Raw genomic sequence first — 25,125 nt, 5'->3', positions numbered from 1 at the left:
TTCTGCAAGTGATTTATCTGTTTTTCATACCTGGAGTGCTAAAAATATAATGATTGGATAATAAAATGATCACACTTCTGCAGTATAAATCTGAGTCCAGACACACTGGGAACAATATCAGAGTCTAGGGTGACCAGACAGCAAGTGTGAAAAATCGGGACAGGGGGTGGGGGGTAATAGGAACCTATATAAGAAAAAGACCCAAAAATTGGGACTGTCCCTATAAAATCGGGACACCCTATCAGAGTCTGACTTTGCCATGACTTCAATGGTGGGGAGAAGAAAGGAGAGACTGTTCTTTATCACAAAAAGAAAAGGAGGACTTGTGGAACCTTAGAGACTAACAAATTGATTTGAGCATAAGCTTTCGTAAGCTACAGCTCACTTCATCGGATTCATCTTTATCACAACATTTTATGTTCTTAGCTGTCTGGGTTTAGGTTTGTTTTGTTTTTTGCCTCCCTCGCCCATGCAAATGACAAGGCTGTGTCCTTGTAAAATTCTGCCTAAAGGAGGGGACTGAGTGGGCTTGCATGCTGGCTCACCTGAGCTGCCTGTCTCTGCATACTGCCACCATCACCAGCAAGTTCCCCAGGATGGCCATGAGTATAACCGCCGAGATAAAGATGAGCAGTGCGACCTTCTCTGCCACGCCGAACCCCTCACTCGAACTGGAAACCATAAAAAGAGAATGCATCAGAGGAGGGCAGGGAAAACGAGGGTGTCTTGAGCCACAAGCTTTCAGCAAATAATTTCAGGCAGATGCATGTGTTTAAACAACTCTTTCTGACCACAGTTTCCTCTGAAATCTGCCTCTGCACCAGAATTTGGGGAAAATGTTCTTGAAAAAAAAACCTGTTTTGTGTTAAAATTTTCTTACTTATGGAAAATATATGGGACACGTATGTGTTCTGGAGTTTTCAAAGGAAAGGTTAATATGTAGAATATCTGCAAATACTCTGCCTGTTCACCATAGGGCTAAAAAAACTGATTACAAAGAGCTATTTTTTTGGGTGCTGAACTTGAGATAAAAAAGGTCCAGTTATCAAAGGTAGGTGCTCAGCACTTTCTGAAAATCAGAGCAATCTGAGTAGTGCTGGATGAATTTTTTCATTAATTTTATTTTCAATCTTTTTTTTTTAATTGAAAAGCTTTTTCTTTTTTTCAAAATGTTCCGTTCTTTCACCAAAACTGAAAATTTTAGAATTGTGACATTTTGTATTTCTGTTTTTTTTCCCTTTATGCACTTTTTTGTTCCTTTTTTCCCACTGAATACAATAGAATTAGTGGTGTCCATGACATTGTTCTTTTACTTTTTACTGTTGCTACTTTGTAATTTTTCTAAAGTTGGAAAAGTTTTCAAAAATTTGCTAAGTAGCAAAAGGAAAAAGGAAAAATTTGGAAAAGGGTTAAAATACCCAACCCTAGACATGGTTAATGTTATGTATTTAATTTTTGTGCAAAAGGAAAGAAAGAAAGAAAAAATATGAAAAGTAAAACCGTTTTGGAAAAAAATACAAATTGTTCTGTTTTGAACCCTTCAAAATTAGATCAACACTTTGAATTTTTTTGTGAAATTATTTTTTTCATTTTTTAACCTAGTCTACCTGGTGTCCACAAGAGATACCCAAAATCTAAGATATCCAAAATTACTACATACTTTTAAAAACAAAAGTATTATTTATTACACAAATGTGTGGATGGGTGTGTGTTCAGATAATGGAGATTCTGTAATGTCTCTATAGTTAAGATTGCATTAAGATTTGCCCTTGAAGCAGGGATTTAAGCAGGAAAATCCTCTTCACAATGTAGGAATAAAATAGTGTATCTTCGCCTAATGTACAGAACAAGAAGGACTTAAAATACAGAATGAATTTTGTGAGAATTTTCAGATAATTGAAAATCTGCCAATTAGTTTGAGCAATAATCGTTTTTAAATGCTCCCTCAGAATTTTTGTTTTTTCATAGGTAACTTTTTCTAGGATATAGCTACTAAATACATTTCTGATTTATGAAATTTGCTAATTGACTCCTTTCTAGGTTGGCAAAAGCTAAGATATAGGATCCCTTTAAACTTTATTGATGTCCCAACCCTACTGGTTACACCACTTCCATATCCTTTCTAACGGTTACCAAATATCTTCATCATGGAATCTATGTTGTCATTGAGTGGATGCTCCACAATCTAAGCTTTTATTTTGAAAAGTTTTCAGTACTTTGATGTGTACTGAGTGACAGTATTGCTGAATTGAACATGAGTATGGCAGAGAGGATATTAGTGTGTTACTGTGCTGGAGTGTCATGATGATAACAGGCTAGTGCTTGGAGTGTTGTCTTAACTTAGGAATTCCTTGCTTTTTAGTGTTTTGATCAGGAAATAACACCCGTGTTTCCTTAACACTGACTTTAGCAAGTTTTTGGAGTGAAAATATTTATAAGTATATGAGGGAGAGAGGAGAAAGGATGCTCTGTCTTCATCACAAACCCTTTATACTTGATACACAGAGGTATTATACTTAGTAACGTAGTCAAGGGTAATCCTGGTAAATAGAGTTTACCCATTTCTCATTTGGGGAATATAGAGTTTAGTTTATTCACTTCTTCTTTTTTTTTTTTTTTACCACACCATCACTGGTTATACTGTCCTGAAGCCAGTTAAGCTAGGTTACAAAACAAGTGCAGAAGATAGTATTATAACTGAGCTGGGCTTAAAGCAACCCCTATGTTTGTACACCCCAGCCCCCCCAAGATTTCCCTCTCAAACACATGAGAAAACATGTGATGATGTAGCTTTTAACACCACAGCTTTGTATGCTTTCCTACTGGGAACCTTCAGATTTTAAAAAAAAGGAGGACTTGTGGCACCTTAGAGACTAACAAATTTATTGGAGCATAAGCTTTCGTGAGCTACAGCTCACTTCATCGGATGCATGTAGTGGAAAATACAGTGGGGAGATTTTATATACACAGAGAACATGAAACAATGGGTGTTACCATACAGACTATAACAAGAGTCATCAGGTAAGGTGAGCTATTACCAGGAGGAGAGCTGGCAGGGGAAGAAACCTTTTGTAGTGATAATCATCACCCATTGTTTCATGTTCTCTGTGTATATAAAATCTCCCCACTGTATTTTCCACTACATGCATCCGATGAAGTGAGCTGTAGCTCACGAAAGCTTATGCTCAAATAAATTTGTTAGTCTCTAAGGTGCCACAAGTACTTCTTTTCTTTTTGCGGATACAAACTAACACGGCTGCTACTCTGAAACCTTCAGATTTTAACACGTCACAACAGGCAACTGGCTGTTCCCAGATACCTACAGGCTGTTCCCAGATACCTACCCAGATTCCACAGGAAAAAGTTCTATGCCAGCTGGCAGCATCGAAGCCCCTCTGGAGGTGACATTTTGGGAGTAATACCAATGCACTGTGAGATAGCAGGTGTGCAGATATTCCAGGTGTGGTGTTAACCCTACAGGTCAAATGCCTCTCCATTCCTGTCAGCACAGATGGTGGCCACAACAGCAGGAATACTGCACTCTTTCACCCAAAGAAGAGATTTTTTGATGCTGGTGCCAGTGAAACCTTTAGAGCAATAAGAAAAGGAGTACTTGTGGCACCTTACAGACTAACCAATTTATTTGAGCATGAGCTTTCGTGAGCTACAAGCTCATGCTCAAATAAATTGGTTAGTCTCTAAGGTGCCACAAGTACTCCTTTTCTTTTTGCGAATACAGACTAACACGGCTGTTACTCTGAAACCTGTCTTTAGAGCAATAAAGACTGAGGTTTTCACCATTCTGTGCAAAGGGTCAAATTTAACTACAGGTGAGGTTCAGCTGGAAAATTTGCCAATTAGGAAGTGCAAACCTTTCACGGATGCCCAAGACAAGGATGGGATTTATTTATTTATTAGCACCTGAAGGAAATTACACTTAATTAGGAAGATGTCTACTGAACTCAGCGCAACTTCAGTGAGGGCAATTAAGGCTTAGAGAATCACCAACATGTGTCTCTTGCTCCATTCAAAAATGTTGACAAGCCTTCACTGTAGCACAGTTACAGTTTCATAGCATTTGTTGAGGAGCTCTGCTTCCAGCTGCCTTGGGTCATTGGTTCTTGGACAGCTGCAGAAATGAGTGGTTTTGTTTTTCTAGTCCCCACAATTGTCCTCACGTGACTCTTAATCACTGGCAAAGCTTATGCTCAAATAAATTTGTTAGTCTCTAAGGTGCAACAAGTACTCCTTTTCTTTTTGCGGATACAGACTAACATGGCTGCTACTCTGAAATCTGTCCTTGGTCGCTCCCTCACACCTCCTGTGCTTCCCTCCCTCTGCCCCACTTTTGAGACCACTCATAGCATGGCCAATACTAGCTCCCGGCAGCTTTCCACCTCTGTAAACTCACCAACCAATTCAAAGCTAGACAAATGTTACCATTTACTGCACTTCTCACTCTTCAGTCCATGGTCTGCACAGACCCAAGGGGCGGCAGGAAAGACCGTTGATGGATAACCAAGCTGATTAGTGTAATCTAAACTCCTTGCTCCTTCTTTCTAACTCCACAATCCCAGGCCACCATCCAATATGAGTCAGTGATCATGTGGATGATCTAAGAAAAGGAGTGTTAAGGAAGTCATCTGATTTCTATCCTTGGACATTCTCCCTCTCCCACTTCCCTCTATTTACATCTGATTTGAAAGAGTTTATTTCCCATAGAAATAAAAGTTTTCCTGACAGTGTTAGGAGAAAAGATGCTGATAATTATGACAACTTAATCTGCCGTGCATCACTGTGCTTTAGAAAAGAACCAGAAAACAGCCAATGAGAATCAGTCCTTGTCTGATGTGAATTATGCAAAACTAGAAAGGACAAGGTAATTTTCCTCTTTTGGAGATGCACAGAACTCTCTCTCCCCGTTGTTCGATACTTCCACAGATGGCTATTGCACAACTGGGGTAGGTTATGTACTTGCCAAAACACGAGTTATGTTGAGCAAAACTGCATGTCAGAACACCCAGCCTGTTAATAACGTTCCTCAGCAGAGGAAGACACCATTTATATTTAGGGGGAAAACAAAAGACAACTTCAAAGGCAGGTCTTACAGCCACAGGCTCACTTGCTGGGAACACAGTGGGACTAAAAGCATCCAGAAACAAAGGGGTTGCTATGATCAAAGGCACCTTGATTAGGGAACTGTAATTGTGCCTGCCTGAACGGAGTATTCATAATAGACTAATGGTAGCTCAGTGGCTGCATCTGTGAAACAAAATGTCAGGCTGCATTGAATGTCTCTATACAAAAGATGTTCCTTTTCCTCCTGGGAGAGTGTGGCAGTACACGCCGTCACCGTGAAGATGATGATGGGTTAATTTATACAGTGCCATAGTTGTTCAGGGTGCTAGGTTTTTTGTTTGCTTTTTTAGAGTTGTCTGACTATTCTATCTTTCTCTGTCCCTCCTTCTTTCCTATATGGTGCCCATCATCATGATACCTGCCCATCATCATGATACCAGAACACTTCTCTGAATTCTGAAGTGTACATATGATGCTATATGTATTTCTTTCCCCTCCTGTCAGCAGAGACAGGGCATCAGCTGGTTGGTTTGTGCTGCTGGTGTGGGAAGAGGAGGCTGAAGGAAGAGTGGGCCTTGCATTTTGTTCTGAAGGTGCCAATGTTTGTGATCATTTACTGTCCTTTGGGGTCAGCTCCATCTTTGTGAGCCTGCATGCCGGGAGTTTCACACGAGTTTCACCTTTGCAAGGGACAGTTTTGTCGACCCAGTGGAATGCAACTGTCATGGGAGGCCTTGATTTTGCAGGATCTTCCACACAGTTCGGATCCAGTCCATGGAGGGTTTTGAGACCTTTAATTAGGCTTGATGTTCACCAGGGAGCTGTGCAGAGTAGAGCCTGAGGACAATGGGCTCTTGGTGGCCTGTGTTAGTTACGGTGACCAGACAGCAAGTATGAAAAATCGGGACAGGGAGTGGGGCGTAATAGGAGCCTATATAAGAAAAAGATACAAAAATCGGGACTGTCCCTATAAAATTGGGACATCTGGTCACCCTAGTATTAGTGGGCAGCCAGGCTGCTGGGTTCTGAACCAATTATAGCTTCTAACAGGCCTTGGTTTCGCCCTGAGATACAGAAAAGGACAACCATCAAACCTGGATATAAGAAAACCATGCATCTCTGTGGCTAAGTCTGAATCTAACATTAGGAGGCAGTCGTGGATACTGCGGTATCTAGAAGCAGTGAACAGTCCAGGTGGACACACAGGCTATGGACTCTCTAAAGGCAGGGTGATGCTATAAGGGTGGTAGGTTCTTCAAAGTGCATCCCTCTCCTCATTAGCATTGCATCAGTCTTTCCAAGTATGACACTTTCTCGGGGTGCCCAGGACTACACGGGTCACCTCATTACCCCACCCCCATTTCAAGCATGTGGCAGCTGGAGGTCAGCTCCCTGACACTGCTAGCCCTACAGCCACTCAAGCACTCTCCTCCGGGCCCTGCCAGCCCCCACTTTGTCTTGCAGGTTAACAGTAGGTGCACCCCAGCCCGTGAGCCATTCCGAAAGTATCCTGCTACAGTGTCCATCCCCTGTCACTGGACATGCACAAAAATTACCAGGCGCGCTACTCCCAAGAGAACAGCAACACGCATCAGCTTGTTTGTTTCAACTGAGTATCTGCTCCTATATAACAACACAGCACTGTGATCTATTCATACTGAAAACAAATGTAAGCTTATTAACAAAGGCAAAGATTTATGAGATAGTGAGCCAGGGCAATAAGAACAATGGGTTACAAACAAAACAAAGTATAACACGCTTCTTCTAGACAAAGACTTTAATAGGCTAACTTTGTCTTAAGCAATTTCTCACCTAAGCTCTTTCTTGCAGCGTTTGATCCAAGGTTGGTTGGGTATAACTGTACTACCCAGCTACCCCTTCAAGTGTAGGACAAAAGAGGGGTCCTGGTGCCTTCTTCTTACGGCCAAAGTCAGGACAACTCCCTATGGTTTCTCTCCTAAAGGTGCTGGCTCCAAGGTGTCTTTGCATACTCCTGTTTGTTTCACATCTCCCCCAACCTGTTTTTCTTGTTGACTTTCACATGTAAATGGAACCTCCCTTGTGTTGGCTTTACAATGCTTGATTTATATATGAACCAAGGCATGTGATTCCACATCCCTTTGTCTGGCAGAATGAGTTGCCAACCCTTCCTGTGACACAGATTCTAAACATATTTTCAATACATACCTATAACTTCGTAACCATCACTCGTACATACATCACACAACAATTAGAAGGATCAGTGTGACGTGAGCTTCCATTAGACCCCTCGCAAGAACCTTTCTGGGTGAATACTATGACAGCAGTGTGGTTGGGGTAGTGACTTTGGCAGACCTGCTGTTACAGAACAGTGAACCCTTTGCTAGCTGGCATTGAGGGGTTATTAGGTCACGCTCAGGCTCAGCTTCAGCCAGCTGCTCTTCATGAAGGATATTGGTAGCATCTAGGTGAAGTGAGAGGTGGGCCCTGGCAATCTTTCCACTTAGCTTGCTCAGGAATGGGAGTGATGGATTTGCTTACAGGAGGGGGGATGCTGGGCAGTAGCTGGGAGAAGCCAGTTGTGCTGAGTGATGACATTTTGAGTACTGGCCAGACTACAGGTGCACTGTAGGTAGATTTGTCTTTGCAAATGAGGTGTTGACAATCTCAGTTAGTAGGAGTGCCACATACTCTTGATTGTTTCTTGCTAGTAAGGAGTAGCATGGATCATTCAGGGCAGTAGGTGGTCACTCAGTTTTCTGCTGTGATTCTAGCCTTCCTATTGTATGAACAGACCAATTCAGAGAGGAAAGATGGCAATCAGCCTGTTATCTAACCCCTTCCAGCTTTGGGCTCATCTGCAGAAGTCATCATGGCTGAACTGACACCAAAGGAATACCCCACAAAGGAAAACAAAGGTATGAATTTATTTGGTCAGAAAATTTTCTGGAAATCCTAAAAGAGGCCTGGACTGAGCCATAGTTACTAGGAAATCCAGTGTTGCCAACTCTCATGTTTTTCTGTTGAGAGTCTCATGATAAGTATTGACAGGTTTCAGAGTAACAGCCGTGTTAGTCTGTATTCACAAAAAGAAAAGCAGTACTTGTGGCACCTTAGAGACTAACCAATTTATTGTTTTCCTTAAAGCCTGAGCTCCTGGAGTCAAGTGGATGTGTGATGATTTCAGCCTTCATTCTTGAAGAAAAAGTAAGTTTCTAGTCCTCATGCCTGCGGAGAAAGCTTCAAAATGTGACTCTAGTGCACCCTAAAGGCTCCAAAAGCAGAAGGCAAATAAAAAACCCCACCAAATCTATTATTTTTATATAATCTGATGATTTTAAAGCCAATCTCATGATTTTTAGTGAGACTGACTCATGATTTTTGAACATTTGGGGTTGGCAACACTGGCAATCTCACTGACAGCGTTTCAGCATCAAGAGGTAAGCAGCTCTGCAGAGCTCCACGAGTCCAAAGGGCACAATTAGAGGCTGACTCCAAGTGAGGACTAGCAGGATATTGCTTCAGGACCAGACTACCAGCTGCTCTAACTGGCATAGTTCCACTGAAGTCGATGGAGTTATGCACCTTTACACCAGCTGAGGATCTGACCTTTACATTCTAATTTTTGAGGATGTAGGAGGAGACGTATGTCCCCATTGGTGTAGAAACACAATATAGAATGGGCAGAGAAATGCACATTTATTTGCATATCTTCCACATGCACCCCCTACATATACAACAATTTTTGAGCCACCAGGGAGAACTTATGAAATTTCTACAGTCTATTCCCACAAGTTGTGTGGTACTGTGCCCCAGAGTGAACTTAAATAGAAGTAAAAAGAAAAGGAGGACCTTAGAGACTAACAAATTTATTTGAGCATAAGCTTTCGTGAGCTACAGGTCACTTCATTGGATGCATGTAGTGGAAAATACAGTGGGGAGATTTATATACAGAGAGAACATGAAACAATGGGTGTTACCATGCACACTGTAACGAGAGTGATCACTTCAGGTGAGCTATTATCAACAGGAGAGTGGTGGGGGAGGGAGGGAGGGGGAGGGAGAGGGAGGTGGGTGGCGGGGGGGGGGACCTTTTGTAGTGATAATCAAGGTGGGCTATTTCCAGCAGTTGACAAGAACGTCTGAGGAGCAGTGGGCGTGGGGGGAATAAACATGGGGAAATAGTTTTACTTTGTTTAATGTGTCACGTTTATTCCCCACCCCACACCATTCCTCAGACATTCTTGTCAACTGCTGGAAATGGCCCACCTTGATTATCACTACAAAAGGTCGCCCCCCCCCCCCTCCTGATGATAATAGCTCACCTTAAGTGATCACTCTCCTTATCTGCATCTGATGAAGTGAGCTGTAGCTCACGAAAGCTCATGCTCAAATAAATTGGTTAGTCTCTAAGGTGCCACAAGTACTCCTTTTCTTTTTGCGAATACAGACTAACACGGCTGTTCCTCTGAAACCTCTCCTTACAGCGTGTATGGTAACACCCATTGTTTCATGTTCTCTGTGTATATAAATCTCCCCACTGTATTTTCCACTACATGCATCCAGTGAAGCGGGCTGTAGCCCATGAAAGCTTATGCTCAAATAAATTTGTTAATCTCTAAGGTGCCACAAGTCCTCCTTTTCTTTTTGCGAATACAGAACATGGCTGCTACTCTGAAACCTTAAATAGAAGCATGTATCACTGAAGACACAGCATGAGTGCTCAACCATGATGCATTACTGTGCATGTGCCTTTTGAATAATCTATTGTCAAATGGGAATATTTGTTAATTATGCAACTACAGTAATTCAAAGCTCTTAATAATGGAAGAAGTGAATATGGATGTAAATTAAAATCAGTGGTTTGGCATGACATTGTTTTTCTCAAATTTGAACATTTTGCCTCCTGAGCATGTTTGCTTGTTTAATACTGTGGGGATTCAAGAGTTTGCTGTTATCAGGGAAAGAAGTTCAGGCAAAATAATTATTGGCTAGTAAGAATATAGAAGTCATTTAAGGAAAAAAGTGAAACGCTGATGCTGAATGAATGTACAAAACCCCACATATAAGGAGATACTAAAACAGTTTTTCAGGTACATTGAAAAAGCTCATATATCTAGTTATTAGTGTGGGCTGAAGTTTTGTTTTCTATAATTATTTGTCAAGCTCAGTTCCTAGTTTCTTGTAAACACCCAATGTTTTCTAAATGACACTACATGCTTTTACACTTTTTACCTAGCAATTAGAACATATGGATTAGTCATGCTGTATTAGCAGTAGTATTTCTCCATCAGCTTTTATTAGACATGTTATGCCATGGGCTCCCGGCTGTTATAATGGTTTGGAAGTGAATTGGTTAAAGTCATTCAGGCACTAATACTGCACTGGGAATCACTAGTGTGCATGCACACACTGCTCTTCGGTGTTGGAGTCAATGGGACACCTTACAGGAGAAGAGCTAGCAGAGCTTCCAAGGAGTCCCACAGTGAACCTCTACTGATATTGGGGTCTGCCTGCATTAGGCCATGGCCCGGATCAGGCTTTTAGACACCAGAGTGGATTATTGTGAAATAATTACAGCTACGCTTATTATCCAATTTAAAGCTTGGAGAAAATGAAAGATGAAATTCATGTGATTTCTGCAAACACAAAAGGAGAGAGAGAATGAGAATGAAGGCACAATAGGATTTACATTTCCGGGATAACAGAGCGCAGCAAAGTGGGGGATTGGAAGGCAACAGGGAGTCATTTTAAAACAGGAGAGAAAAAATCAGAATATAGAGGAAGAAATGATTATGCATCTGCTGGAGATGGTCAGGGACATTAATAAATATCTTATAAACAGGACATATCATGACCCTCATTGACTCACTGAAGATGATTAAAAGATTAGGGTGATGTCTTGGACTATGTTGACCTAGTGGAAATAACGGATTTCACAAAGACCTTAAAGCTTTGGGAGAATGTATGGAACCAGATTTTTTTAAAAAGAACCTTGCTTTTGCCCTCAGGATCTGCAGTTGCATTTCACTTAAATATTTTAATTAATAAAATGAACATCCAGTTATTTGCACCCACAATTATTTTCAGGAACAAAATCAGAGGCTGAATGGAAATGCTTTTTAAATTGGTACGTGTTCCTTCATGAGTAAAATAATGATCTTTGTCTCAGTGCAAAAACATTACAGTAGAAAAGTAATTACCTGACCTATACCTGTCAGGCTCTTACAGTGTATACTACCCTCCACAAATATTAGAGGTCAGCATTCAATTAGCATGATATCTTTTCTGCTACGTGGTGTCCCATTGAATCCAGTACATATTTTCATGAGTTATACATCAGTTATACAGCTATCCTCTTCCTGCTTGTGCAGATGGCAGGACCATATCTAATGGTTTAAAATGAATTACACATTTCACTTCTGTTTTAGAAACAGATTTGGATTAATTAAATTATTGACAAGGCACAAATAAATGACTTTACATGAAGCAAAATAATAAAATCATGCTCTTGGTTTATTTGTTTGGGGTTTGTTTCTCCCCTAATAATTTGAAAAAACAATGTTGCTTTTTTCTGATGAAAGCTCAGGAGAGGACTGCTGGCTGCTTGGCTTCCACTAGATGATGTTTGCTGTGGAGTGGGATGTGGAGAACATTATTCTGTAGCAAATAACATCAGATAAAGCAGAAACAAGCACCTTTCTACTGAAAATCCATCCCCATTCAGCAGTGCCAGGAAGTCATCCCCATCCAACATCTATTCCGTAGGCTGTGCCAAATAGGTCTCAGGCCAGTTCCTGTTGGATCAGTATCTGCACCACAAAACCAGCACTGTTACAGCCGATTGAAATGTTGCTGGTTAACTTTTTTCTGATGGAAACCGATGTTTTGTCTAAAACAAAACTTTTTGCAGAAACATCAATTTTGTAGGTCCAGGAAAAGAGAAATTCTGAGTCTCGGCATCCCAGGGATTAGGGTACTGGCCTGAGGTATAGGAGACCCAGGATGAAGTCCTTGAGCTGCCTCATTTGGAGTGATCAGGGATGAAAAACTCTGCTCTGAATTAGGTAGAGCAGGGACTTGAGCATGGGTTCCCCACATCACAGGGCAGTGCTTTAACCACTGGGCTGTGGAGAGTCTTACTTCAGGAAAGGTTGCGTTCCAATGTATAATGAAAACCGATTTTGAAAACCTCAACACACTTTGTGAACCCAAATGATTGTTTTCAGGTCAGACCTACACACTAGTTTCACACAAGGAGGCCCAGGAGGCTGAACCCAGCCACTCAAAATTAAAGATGGTCTCTCTGTAATGGGGATGAGACACCCTGATGGGGCCACACAGGCGAACCTTGCATTGCCACTCCACAAGCTTTACCTTTTCTGGAGTCTCACCCTATCACCTTTCACCAGCAATAACGTCATTCAAGGCATCTCTACACTACAGCTGGGAGTGTGCTTCCCAGCTTGGGCTGACAGACACAGACTAGCTCTGCTTGAAGTAGCACCTTAAACATAGCAGTGTAGTTGTGCGTAGTGTGGGCAGCAGCTTGGACTAGACCCCTGAGAACAAAGCTGCAAGGACCCCCTGGGTACGTATCGGACAGCGAGCCCCAGCTGCCCTACACACAGTGCACTGCTATTTTTAGTACGCTAGCTTGAGCAATGCTAGCGTGCGTCTGCCTTCCCGAGCTAGGAAGCACATGCCCAGTTGCAGTGCAGATGCGCCCTTCGAAAACAAAGTTCAAAACCAGAATCCAGCCAGGGATGCTCATGTTGTTGAGGTCTTTAATGCCTGAGAAACCCAAGCTGGGGAGTGCAGGGCAAGAGAGTATATCCTCCTCTCACAGTGTCAGGTGGAGGAAGTGACTGTAACTCTTAATAATATTGATATGCTCATCCTGATCCACCTCTGACCATAAGGAGATTGGGTGTCTCTAGCTAGGACCAGAAGAGAGAGCTAAGTAAACAGCCAAATGACTAATAATAAATACTGCGGATGATGAGCTGCAGCAGAATACAGTAACACTGCAGTATGCATGCCTGGTGGACCTGAGGAAACTCAAGAACTTACATATTATTTGGGAGAGTAATTTATGTCCAGGCCTAGGCTGTTTAAAATCATTGATGCTATGCGCCGGCTGTATGTACCAGCTCAGCTAGCTGGACCAAAAGCTAAGATGTCTTATAGGATCAAAGTTTTTAAATAGCTGCTTGACACCGCTTAGAATCAAGTACCAAGAAAAGGAGACAGACTAGTTAAATGCTTTTAAAAATGCTTTATGTGGGATGCGTAGTCAATCAAGTACGTGCTAATAACACTCTCTCCATTTAGACATCAGGTGGGTACAGGAACGGCTGGTGCCCTGTGGGGCCCTCCATATGCTCCCACAGCAATTTCACCCCTAGCTAATTAACCTACAGAGGGAAACGTTAGCATCTGACATGGGTTTGAACAACAAAATTTGGATCTGGGTTCATTCCCCCCCGCACCCCCCCGCACCTCTCAGATTCAGGGCGCTGGTTCAAGGTCCAATAGAAATAGAGAGCTCCTGGGTCCCATCCTCCGCTGCTGTAAATGGGCATAAGTCCCTTGTAGTCAATGGACCTTCATCGGTTTATACCTGCTGAAGCTTGACAATTTTGGCCCACATGCCCTCACATCTGAGTGCATGTCATTGTGTTCCTTATTTGTACACACCATAAAGCGCAAGGGGGATGGCTGCAGTGCTCTGTTGCAGTATCCCTTTCTGTTTTGTAGGTACTGAGTGAAACCAAAGATCTGACGCCTCTTTATTCAGAAATGTCTTGTCCCAGACCTAGCTCAGGATTCCTTCTTCAGAAATAAGCCCATGACATCTGCCAAACGATACATTTCATTTTAATAAAGCAGATAGAGGACAAAGCAGAGAGAGAACCACACCAAAGTACACCTACAATCAGAATAATGTGATTATTCTGTATATTCAGGGTAAGTGGCTCCAGCCCATCCCATCCCCTATGTACGCCTTAAACACGGAGAGCTCTATATTAAAAAGATGAATACCACACAGCTATGCTAAGTAGCTCAGATTTAATCAACCAGATTATTTTCCTAGCAGTGTTCCCATTAATTGTCATTAATCTCAGATCCAAAAGGCAAAGTCTATTCAATGCTTCAGACTAAGAATTATGATAACTGACTCTGTGTTTCAGATTCTGTTCTCAATTAGCGAGGTTTAAATCCAGAATAACTCCATTTGCACCAAGGTAACTGACATCATTCTCTCTCTCTGGTATATAGATATACACACAAATACCCTTGTCTCTTATTTATCTCAGAAATAGAGGGACATGAAGGGAACTGAATGTATTTGATACACATCAGTGGTATAAGCTCATTTTGGATTCATAGATACTAAGGTCAGAAGGGACCATTATGATCATCTAGTCCAACCTCCTGCACAACGCAGGCCATAGAATCTCACCCACCCACTCCTGCAAAAAACCTCTCACCTATGTCTGAGCTATTGAAGTCCTCAAATCGTAGTTTAAAGACTTCAAGGAGCAGAGAATCCTCCAGCAAGTGACCCGTGCCCCATGCTACAGAGAAAGGCAAAAAAACTCCAGGGCCTCTTCCAATCTGCCCTAGAGGAAAATTCCTTCCCGACCCCAAATATGCCAATCAGCTAAACCCTGAGCATGTGGGCAAGAGTCACCAGCCAGAGACCCAGGAAAGAATTTTCTGTAGTAACTCAGATCCCACCCCATCTAACATGCCATCACAGGCCACTGGGCCTATTTACCATGAATATTTAAAGATCAATTAATTACCAAAATCATGTTATCCCATTATACCATCTCCTCCATAAACTTATCGAGTTTAATCTTAAAGCCAGATAGGTCTTTTGCCCCCACTGCTTCCCTTGGAAGGCTATTCCAAAAATTCACTGCTCTGATGGTTAGAAACCTTCATCTAATTTCAAGTCTAAACTTCCCAATGACCAGTTTATATCCATTTGTTCTTGTGTCCACATTGGTACTGAGCTTAAATAATGATGATAAGGGATGATGAGAGTGTTTCAGATAATCAAGATTCAGATACAAGAAAACTGATAAACAAACTGTACATGTTGTACATACACAGAAGTCTCAACGTACTGTTTAATGTATCCTGTTGTAGCCAGGTGCAATACTTAGACCCAGTGAGGCATCTCAAGCACAGAGTATTAGTTTTAACTATTGAATTGCTACTCTTGTGTTAGGAAGTCTACAAACAAAGTTGCACTTGTTTAACTAAAGTAGTTAAACCAGCGCAAACTTCCATGTGTAGACCAGCGCTTAGATGATGCTGTAGTTTTTAGTCTTTTAATTTCCATTGCAGTTATTTTTGTTGGGGGAAGGAAATAATTTTGCATGGTTTATAATAAAGCTAGTATCATTATAAGACACTTCTGGCTTGGATTTTTAAAGGTGCTTAAGGAAGCCAATGGAAGTTGAGAGGAAGGATGGTCCAGTGGTTGGGCATTTACTTAGGACCTGAGTTCAATTCCATTCTTTACAACAGACTTCAGGTTCCTTGAAAATTCCAAATGCACAAGCTATAGGATAGTAGCTTTACACTGTAGAAAGCAGGCTTATAACAAAGAGCTGTAACATGGAAAATCTGTATTTAAATTAGAGCTGGCTAGAAAAATACCTATGAAGCTCTTTTGTCACAGTTTACCACTATGGTAAAAACTGAAACATTTCACGGGGACCATTCAATTTCACTGAAGTTCTTAGATGGGCGGGTGCAGAGCCACTCTTCCTGTCTGAGTTCACAAGTTCAGAGCAGATATTTTTACAATTATAAAAACAAACATTTTACCTTGTATCAGGAATACAGACATTGCAAGTGAGATTAACACATACAGCAATTTACAAGCATTTAGTCTAAAAACTGCACACATCCTTACAAGTCTAACCCCTATCTTGAACAATGGTAACAGATAGATGAACTCGTCTGGTTACCAGCTATGAATCTGTCAGTGCTTAGCTGACGCCTATAGACTGGGCAATAGCTGGCACCTGCTTTACCAGTGTCACAACTTGTATTTAGAAATACACCCTAGCGCACTGAAATTGACATCAAGATAGGTCATTGAGCTGAAGAAGCTCTTTTCCCTCTCTGATGGTTTTCTGCGCCAGTCTGAAAATAACCGCCCCCCTCTCCTCAGGTAATTATTGATAAGAACCCAATAATAGCAGTTCTTATTTTTAATTTGTCTGAGGGAGGCAAGGTGGGTGCAGTAATATCCTTTATTGGACCAATTACTATGACAGCACTGCGGTCTTGTTTTCACATCAGAGTGAAGCCTCTATTCACCTCCTTGTGAAATCTTTCAGGTGGATTATTAAGAATTTCAAATAAAAAAAACATAAGAGTCGTGCTCAACTCTCCCAAGATACATTTTCAATTAGGGGTATTAAAGGAACAAGTGTTCAGGCAGAGAATGACAGTGTCAACTTGGCTATTAAGAGAGCTGTGCTGTGTATTTTTCTCACTGCCAGTTTCTATTCTGGACAGAGTGGGACACACACAGCTATCAGGTTTCAGAGGGGCAGCCGTGTTAGTCTGTATCAGCAAAAACAACGAGGAGTACTTGTGGCACCTTAGAGACGAACAAAGTTATTTGGGCATCAGCTTTCGTGGGCTAAAACCCACTTCATCAGATGCAAGGCAACTCCCATCTTTTCATGTGCTGTGTATTTATACCTGCCGACTGTATTTTCCACTCCATGCATCTGATGAAGTGGGTTTTAGCCCACAAAAGCTTATGCCCAAATAAATTTGTTAGTCTCGAAGGTGCCATAAGGACTCCTCATTGTTTTTACATAGCTATCAGGTGTCCAACTCCTAATGTTTCCTGGACAGACTCCAAGTTTCAAGAGTTTAGGTGAATCAAACTGGTCCTCACTGTCACTAGCACTAATGGAAGATTTGGCACAGAGGAGCTAACTTGTTGATTTCCATGAAGGTCTTTTATTTGAGACATCCCTCATAAAACCAGGTCCTCAACCACAGAGAAATCATTTCACAACTCATTCATTATGAGACGATGACAGGAAGTAATTTTGTCTTTGTGGTCTTCAGAGGGTACTGTACATCCTATTGAGTTTTAAAGCATGATCTATCTGCATGGTTAGGGTTCATGTGTTCAGTCTCTGAAGTTCATGCAGCCAATTAATCAAATGCTGCTAGATTCACTTCCCAATGGACTTGCAAATTTCCGGACCTTCAAGAAAATGCACCACAGATATGAAATACGTTCATTGCACCCGATCTGCTCCCCAGATCCTGTTCCAATACAAACCTTTTGGGAAAGGGAGGAGTCTCCCCATCTAATACTGCTACATTTGTGAAAACCCATCTGCTTGCCCATACAGAACAGAACCCAGCAACACAAATGCCTGAGGTAGCAGCCAGCGATCTGCCAGAGAACAAAGCATATATTTGTTACCATATTGCCTAAGTGAATCCTGCCTTTGCATTTAGGCTCAGATGTCTGTTCCTGTTTGGCCACCTGACACAAAATCCTGGACTAGGGCCGTGTTGTTTTGTTTAAACCTTGCTCCTATCCCTGCAGCTTAGTACTTGTTTCTTCTGAACACTTCCCAAGCCATGCTCAAATTTAAGTAAACTGGAGGAGAAATCAACTATCTAACAAAAACAGACAGTTCAATCATGAGTGAAAATGTGGCAAGAAGGGTTACTTTGCATGTGATTGTGCAGTGATTTTGAACATCAAGTTGTGATTTACATTGGTAAAGATGTGCAAGGCTTTCTGAAGGGAATTCTTCATACTATTATTTTGCAAATGGATATCTTCCCTGAATAATCACTTGCATAAGGATCCTGGAGACAAGCATCCTGACAGAACAGGATAAGCCCAGCAGAGAAGACAGTACACGTATGTTCTAGAGAAAGCATGTGAGTGAGTGTGTATAATCTACAGGTTAAACCGCAAGACTGGGAGTCAGTAGCAATGGGTTCTTTTTGCAGCTCTGCCTCTCACTGATTGCTTTATGATTTTGGACAAGTAATTTAACCATTCTGCAGATTAATTTTCTGATCTGTAAACCAGGGATGATATTCAGTTTAAAAAAAAAACAAAAAAAACTTTTTGAGCTGCAGGGTCAGATGATGAGTGAGTACAAGGAAGCAAGCAGCTGCTTTGTGGTCTCCCACTGAATTCATTTTAAGTTTGATTTTTAATAGCCTGGAGCTGACCCTTTTCACATAAATTGTGCTAAAACATGCTTGGTAACATCCCTTTAGGATTTCTGACCAGAGACTGAGAAAATTGCTCCAAGCGAAGTGAAAAAGAAGAAAACATAGCCAAGTGTAAAGGGAAACCCCCGAAGATACAACCTGCAGCTCCACAATGGCGCAGTATTTAATAGAGGAGTTCCTCATTGGAATGTCAGCAAATTTAAATGCTAAAGTCTCCTCCACCCTGGAAAATAAGACAGTGAGCATTGTACCAAGAGTGGAAGACAACTCCGGAACCCTACTAGAAGTTGATGCCTGTCGGCTATAGAGGATGAGAAGCAGGGAGTTATCCAAAGATCTGCAACTGGAGGAAACAATGAAGGAAGTGCAGGAGCAGAAGAGGGCCTGAAGGATTGTGGAAGAAGTGAGGATGTGCATTTAAGATGAGTTTGTGTGCCTACATAGTTCCCATGGAGCTTTGAGATTAAAGGACTCATGTATCGTGTTGCCTAACATGGTCAGGTAGCAGACAGTATCTTCTCATGAGCATGCTGCAGCCTCTGTACTTCAGGAACTCAGAATGTGACCAGGGAAATAAAATTTAAAGCGCAACTCTCTTTATTAAATACAAAGCAAGGTCACATCTAGACTCTGAGCATGCAGACCCTGAGTGTGACTAATTTTAAGATACATTGGTATGTATACTAGACTACAGGCCTGAGATAAAGCCCCCTGAAGGGAATAGAACTCTTTCCAGTGACTTCAATGGAATTGGATCTGGCCCTATTTGAATGCCAGACCTGCCTCTTAATTATACAAAATGGTACTGAAAGCTCAACCACTTACACTCATTCTCGTCCTTGGGGAAAGGACAGGCCCAGAGGCAAACAGACCTGCTCTAGGGTCAGGATGAAGCATTGCAAGCTGCCACCTGTAGTCTCCATGGGCCACAACTGCAATCTGCTCAGATCAGTTATGTGCTGCCCCCAGGCTCCTGGCAAGTTGCTAAGGTACCTCTTAGGTGGGCAAAAATTGGGCACCCATGGCCAAAAAGATAAGGAGGGGCTGCCAGTTGTGGTCACTTTGTGATTAACTCCCAAGAATCATAAGCCTTCATTTCCTCCTTTTGGCTTTTGCCAGTTAAACTGTGTTACTAAATTTAATAAGAGGGTTTGGGTGGGTGGAGGAGCTATGTCAGTTTACAGCTTTTGAAACAAACTCCCAATAAACTCAGGCTCCCATTAGATCAACTGCTGTTTTCAGCATGTCACTGGATGTAGTTTTACACAAAGATCCCTGCATTGCTGCAGGGAGACAGCGTAATGAGGGTTTTGAGCGTGGCTTGAAGGAAAAAGAGCAAACAATATGAAAACACAAGGCGGCTGCTTGGATGAGACCTAAAGCTCTTGGGCTCAAAAGAAAAAACTCATAGAACAGTAGCTGAAGTGCAGAAAATAAAGAGCAGATATTTCATTGAAGCTGCCAGATGAGCCTGACCACCTTAGCCCTATTATTGCCCATAAAAGCCAATATTGTAAATAATGGCAGTTCCAGGGCCAGATTTCTCCCTTCCTGTCCTAGCAGCAGAGGACATCAGGCTGTGTTTTCTGCAAAGGGGCTATGCAAAGGCAGCTTTAAAACCTGGCAAAAGCTGGCAATGGACTGTCCCTCCCCAGCCAGAACAGCCTACTCTTTGGGCAGTGATTGCCCCTGTGAGCCCAAGTACTTTGGAGAGGTTGCAGCTGCTTCCCTCGTGGGCTACCCACTGTTCAGGAGTCCAAACTAATTTAGCCCAAAGTTTTCAAAAGGTTTTGGAAAGAATATTAATCTCAGCTGGCCGGAGCCTCCTGGCCTTTCTCTGCCTAACCACTGGAAATTCCCATCAAAGCAAATGAGGGCTCTGACTGAGTAAGCAATGAACATGAGCCACAGACTAATGCCCTGTTGTAGCTATGTTCCTGAAAGGGCAGTGGCTAGGTTTCTGGACTTGCCATACCCAGGTATAAAAAGCACAAGAGAATCTTGCAAATATGGGGCTAAATTCTGTCTCCAGTTACCCAAGCCTTCCCCCTCTCCCCTGGTGCACGCACGCGCGCACATACACACAGGAGCTGCATTGGTGGGTGTAACAGAGAACAGAATTGGGGAAAGGGGAAGGTGTATAAGAATGAAATCCCATCACACCACCAATTGTTCCTTGGGGAGTTCAGGTTTGGATTCCAATATTTATCACAATAGCCAGCAAGGGGGTGCTTAAGGCACAGAAGTTACAGGTGGAAAATGGCTGTTGTAGTATCAAGTCCATGCCCTTGCAATTACAGGTTATAGTGCTCCAAAGAAGAGGTCAGATATTAAACAACACTGCACTTGAGCTTAGCCAGTCTCATGTCATGGGAAGAAAAGGCCACATTTTCCACAGAAGAAAGGCCACATTTTCCAAAATACACATTCTGAGCAAAATTAATCTCTCGGTTATTCTGGATTTACATTAATATAATAGATTAGGATCCAGCCCTATAAGTCCACCTTCAAAAATGCACCCACAATTGGACACTCAAAAACCCACATATATGCTTGCAAACTGCACAGTTTAGCTTGCAGTTGCCTGATTTGTACAAACAGCTCAGGCGAAGCTGGGTGCAAGAGGTGCATGGGCATTTTCACGGGCACACCTTTGGCATGCTCCTTCGTGAATCTGACCCAGAGAGTTTACATGGTCAACAACACCTTTTCCCCTTTAGAAGTGGGAGGTGGAGTATGCAGAATGACAGAAAGATGAAGAAAGTTCTGCTACAAGATTTCAACACACACAAATCTGGCTATACAGACAATTTTCTGTCCTGTAACACTTCCCCAGACACCTCAATGTTCTTTCTTTACCTTGACCTACACTGAATTAACTCTCAAACTGCCAAGCACCCCCTGAAAACTTCATTCCCCCAGGATTTTCTGCATCATTTCAAGACACCAGGGCAAATGTTCAGAGGAATGGCATTTTTAATGAAGCCTTATCATTAGAGAGGCAGAGACTGCTGTTCAGAGGACACATTATGCTAACTACTGGGCTAACAGATGCAGCAAGACGATAAGTTACTGTTGTAAATGGCTTCCTTCTGCACAGTAGTAAGAGCAGCAGACGACATGAATATTTGCCAGACCAGTAAGTCATATAATCAATGACTCATTGCCACAATATATCAGGGGCAAAATAAATAGTGGAAGCACTCGATTTGGCAAGACAAATAAGTATCAATTCCATATGCATGGTGTGTGCACTTTATTTCAAGGAGACAGTTCACCTACAGTGCTATATATTATCCATATCTGCCACAGATATCTGATAGGCCAAGTACATGCAACCAGAACTGGGTTTTATGAAGTATCATTCATATTCAAGATATAGCAAATGTTCTTTCCAAACCAGTAATATGGATACAGCCAGTTCAGGAACTGCATAGGCTAATGTGGCACTGCAGTAGGTGTTCTGCACTCAGCAATAGCTCACTGCAGCTTTGGACCTTACAACTGGCTCTACTCGGAGAGAACCATTTCCAGAACACTGGGCTTGTCCCCCTGCACTTTTCCAAAAGCCCTGGGAATTTTAACTTCAATGTGGGTAGATATGAGGCAGACAGAGAGCCATGAGGTTCCCACTAACAGCAAGTGCACTTCAGTTTTGTCTTGTAACACTACCAACTATTCCAGACCTGATTACTAGATACAGCTTTGTCAATGCAACTCATTTGTGACCTGTACTAGACCTATTAACCCTGACCTACACACGGCTGATCTGGTCCCGAACTCCCACACAGATCGGTTTATGCAGTTCAATCCTGAATTGCAGTGCCTCTTTCTATTGTTTTCCTGGGGCCCCTTCACAATCTTGACCTACAGCACCTCTTGCTATTCCAATCCTGCACCCTAATGCACAATATTTTCCAATCAACTCCAAAAATCTCCTCTCCCCCCACCGAATCTTTAACGAGAGACAGCGGCGATTATTTGCAGAGGCACTCAAGTTCAAGAAAGACTGCACTCTCCAATATGGCCATAAAATTCTATTGTTTAAGTTACTCTGTATTTGTGTTCGATTACAATGAGGAATCTTCCCAGATAAAACTGTCCTTGTTAAAGAGTCAGATTGTAAAATTTAACATTGTTATATCTCCCAATCCAGGATACTGAGGATGTATAGATGGATCAGGGAGAGATGCCCCTATTATGCATATTCACCCTGTAAATGTATTGCATGTATAAATGTCTCCCTAGCTCCACAGCTGTTGTCGGTGAGCACTCTATTAACTTGCAGTAGTTGGAGCAAAGCTTTAAAATTCCATTAATTAAGTGTTGGTGGAGGTGTTTGGAAAGACGTTCTGATAAATATAGTGCTATAAAATGTTTCCCTAGAAACTGAGAGAAAAGTTCAACAATATGAAAAGTGCTCCGGCTGATATATTGTGCCACTGGTACTAAGCCATACCGAGGCACTGCAGAGAATTCAGCGTAGACAGCATTACATGCTGCTTTATTCAGTTAATAAGGATTTTAGACAGACAGGCACAAAAATATGAAGCCACACCTGACACTCACAAGCAGTACAGTGGTGGTGGTGAATGCTTTGTCATAAGACAGAGGACCATGTGTGGTTAGAAATGGCTATCACCTCTACTCTGTTCCTAAGTTTAATATACTTTTCAGTCTCCCCACAGTTTCTGTAACTCTGCATTAGTGCAAATTAATCATGCTGCTCCTTTTGTGTCTATAAAACTATCACAGCTCACCTTTGCGCTCCCTGGATCATGGGCCCAACACTGGGATGATCCTGTGGTGGCCAATTACTCTGGCACTATTGCCAGATTCTGCCAGTGGTGCAGTACAAATGGCCAAGCCACACCTAATAATTTGGCCCTGTCATAAATATAAAGGGAAGGGTAAACACCTTTAAAATCCCTCCTGGCCAGAGGAAAAACCCTTTCACCTGTAAAGGGTCAAGAAGCTAGGATACCTCGCTGGCACCTGACCAAAATGACCAATGAGGAGACAAGATATTTTCAAAGCTGGAGGGGGGGAGAAACAATGGCTCTCTGTGTGTGTGTGATGCTTTTGCCAGGAACAGAACAGGAATGGAGTCTTAGAACTTAGTAAGTAATCTAGCTAGATATGCGTTAGATTCTGTTTTGTTTAAATGGCTGATAAAATAGCTGTGCTGAATGGAATGGATATTCCTGTTTTTGTGTCTTTTTGTAACTTAAGGTTTTGCCTAGAGGGATTCTCTATGTTTTGAATCTGATTACCCTGTAAGGTATTTACCATCCTGATTTTACAGAGGTGATTCTTTTACTTTTTCTTCCATTAAAATTCTTCTTTTAAGAACCTGATTGCTTTTTCATTGTTCTTAAGATCCAAGGGTTTGGGTCTGTGTTCACCTATGCAAATTGGTGAGGATTTTTATCAAGCTTTCCCCAGGAAAGGGGGTGTAGGGTTTGGGGAGGATTTTGGGGGGAAAGACGTTTCCAAGCGGACTCTTTCCCGGTTATATATCTGTTAGGTGTTTGGTGGTGGCAGCAAGAAAGTCCAAGAGAAAAAGGAAAATAGTGTGTACCTTGGGGAAGTTTTAACCTAAACTGGTAAAAATAAGCTTAGGGGGTTTTCACGCGGGTCCCCACATCTGTACCCTAGAGTTCAGAGTGGGGAAGGAACCTTGACAGGCCCCATGTGTCTACACAACATAAACACATATGCTGTTCTCTTGGTAGTGTCAGCAGGGTGCTTTATGTGGGGCCAGATCCTCAGCTGGTGTGAACTGACAGAGGGAGCTTTGCCTCAGTAAGGACCTCCAGGATTGGACTGTTAGTTTCCATTTCCTCCTCTTTCCACTGGCATTTCCTGTTCTTCCCACTGCCACTTTCCTCAAGAGATTCTGTTAATACCCTTATCAGTTTAACAATTTGAACAAGAGGTTAATGTCACTGGAACAACACTGAGGAATGCAAATATCCCAATTTCACCTAATCATGCCTTTGGCCTCGACAACCCTCCTGCTAGGAGGACAGGGTCAGAGAAGGTAGAGGTAGTAAAAGGCCTACTAAATCAAGTCCATCTCCATGCAAGCACTGGATCTAGTGCCCCACCTGCAAGAGAGGATGCAGCAGAGGTTACAGAATGGCTACAATTGATCTTCACTGGGAAAGGAGCCTGGAGAGAGGGAGGAAGAGCGCCCTGCTGGTCATAGTTCACAAAATGAGAGACATGATAAGTGAAGGAATATCTATTGGACCAACTTCTGTTGGTGAGCCACACAGAGATCTTCTTCAGTCATTTTAGCCTGGCATTTGCCCTGATCTTGGCTAATGCACCTAAAAAGGAATCTGAGCCAAAAGGTTGAGAGAAATTATATTTTAATGACTTCAACTGAAGAAGCTAGTAAGGGCTCTACAAAAGGCCCTCTGTGTTCTATGGACACACTGCAAACAGTAAACCGTGATTCCTGGAAAGCAAACATACCGCAGCATGTTCAGATAGGGCTTGTTCTCTTCCATTAACCCACAAAAGCATGTAGCTCCTCCAATCATCTCTCCTTAAACCCAAGTCCATTTTCTGCCTTACCTGCCACCAGGTGTCTCCTTTCCCTTCTGAGTCTCCTTTGTACAGTGTTTCTATCTAGCCAGCTGTCTCTGTGTTCCCTCCTGAAGGCAAACACAAAGTCTAAAGTGACTGCTGGAATGTGTTGTGATCCTTTGACCCTTTGAACTAAGCCTGAGGTGTTTTAGGAGAGAAAACAGGCTTGTCTCATGCCTGCCTCCCCGACAGTGCTGTGCAAGTGCTGTTCCATGC

The 25,125-nt window shown here is 42.2% G+C and overlaps 1 protein-coding gene across 4 annotated transcripts in view; it reads right to left on the bottom strand.

Moving 5' to 3' along the window:
- The window catches only part of HTR4 (5-hydroxytryptamine receptor 4), a 212,600-nt gene that overhangs the window by 113,022 nt on the left and 74,453 nt on the right, over positions 1–25,125 (bottom strand). For all 4 annotated transcript variants that reach the window (XR_012669597.1, XR_007358115.2, XM_048861979.2 and 1 more), the window contains exon 3: positions 546–671. Coding sequence is in view for 2 of the 4 variants with exons in the window: in XM_048861979.2 (XP_048717936.1) it covers positions 546–671 (126 nt within the window). In the remaining 2 variants the exon portion in view is untranslated. The remainder of the gene's footprint in view (positions 1–545; positions 672–25,125) is intronic.

Source organism: Caretta caretta, chromosome 8, assembly GCF_965140235.1.
Source record: "Caretta caretta isolate rCarCar2 chromosome 8, rCarCar1.hap1, whole genome shotgun sequence".
NCBI classification, from domain to species: domain Eukaryota; kingdom Metazoa; phylum Chordata; order Testudines; family Cheloniidae; genus Caretta; species Caretta caretta.
This window is presented reverse-complemented; position numbering and strand designations above follow the sequence as displayed.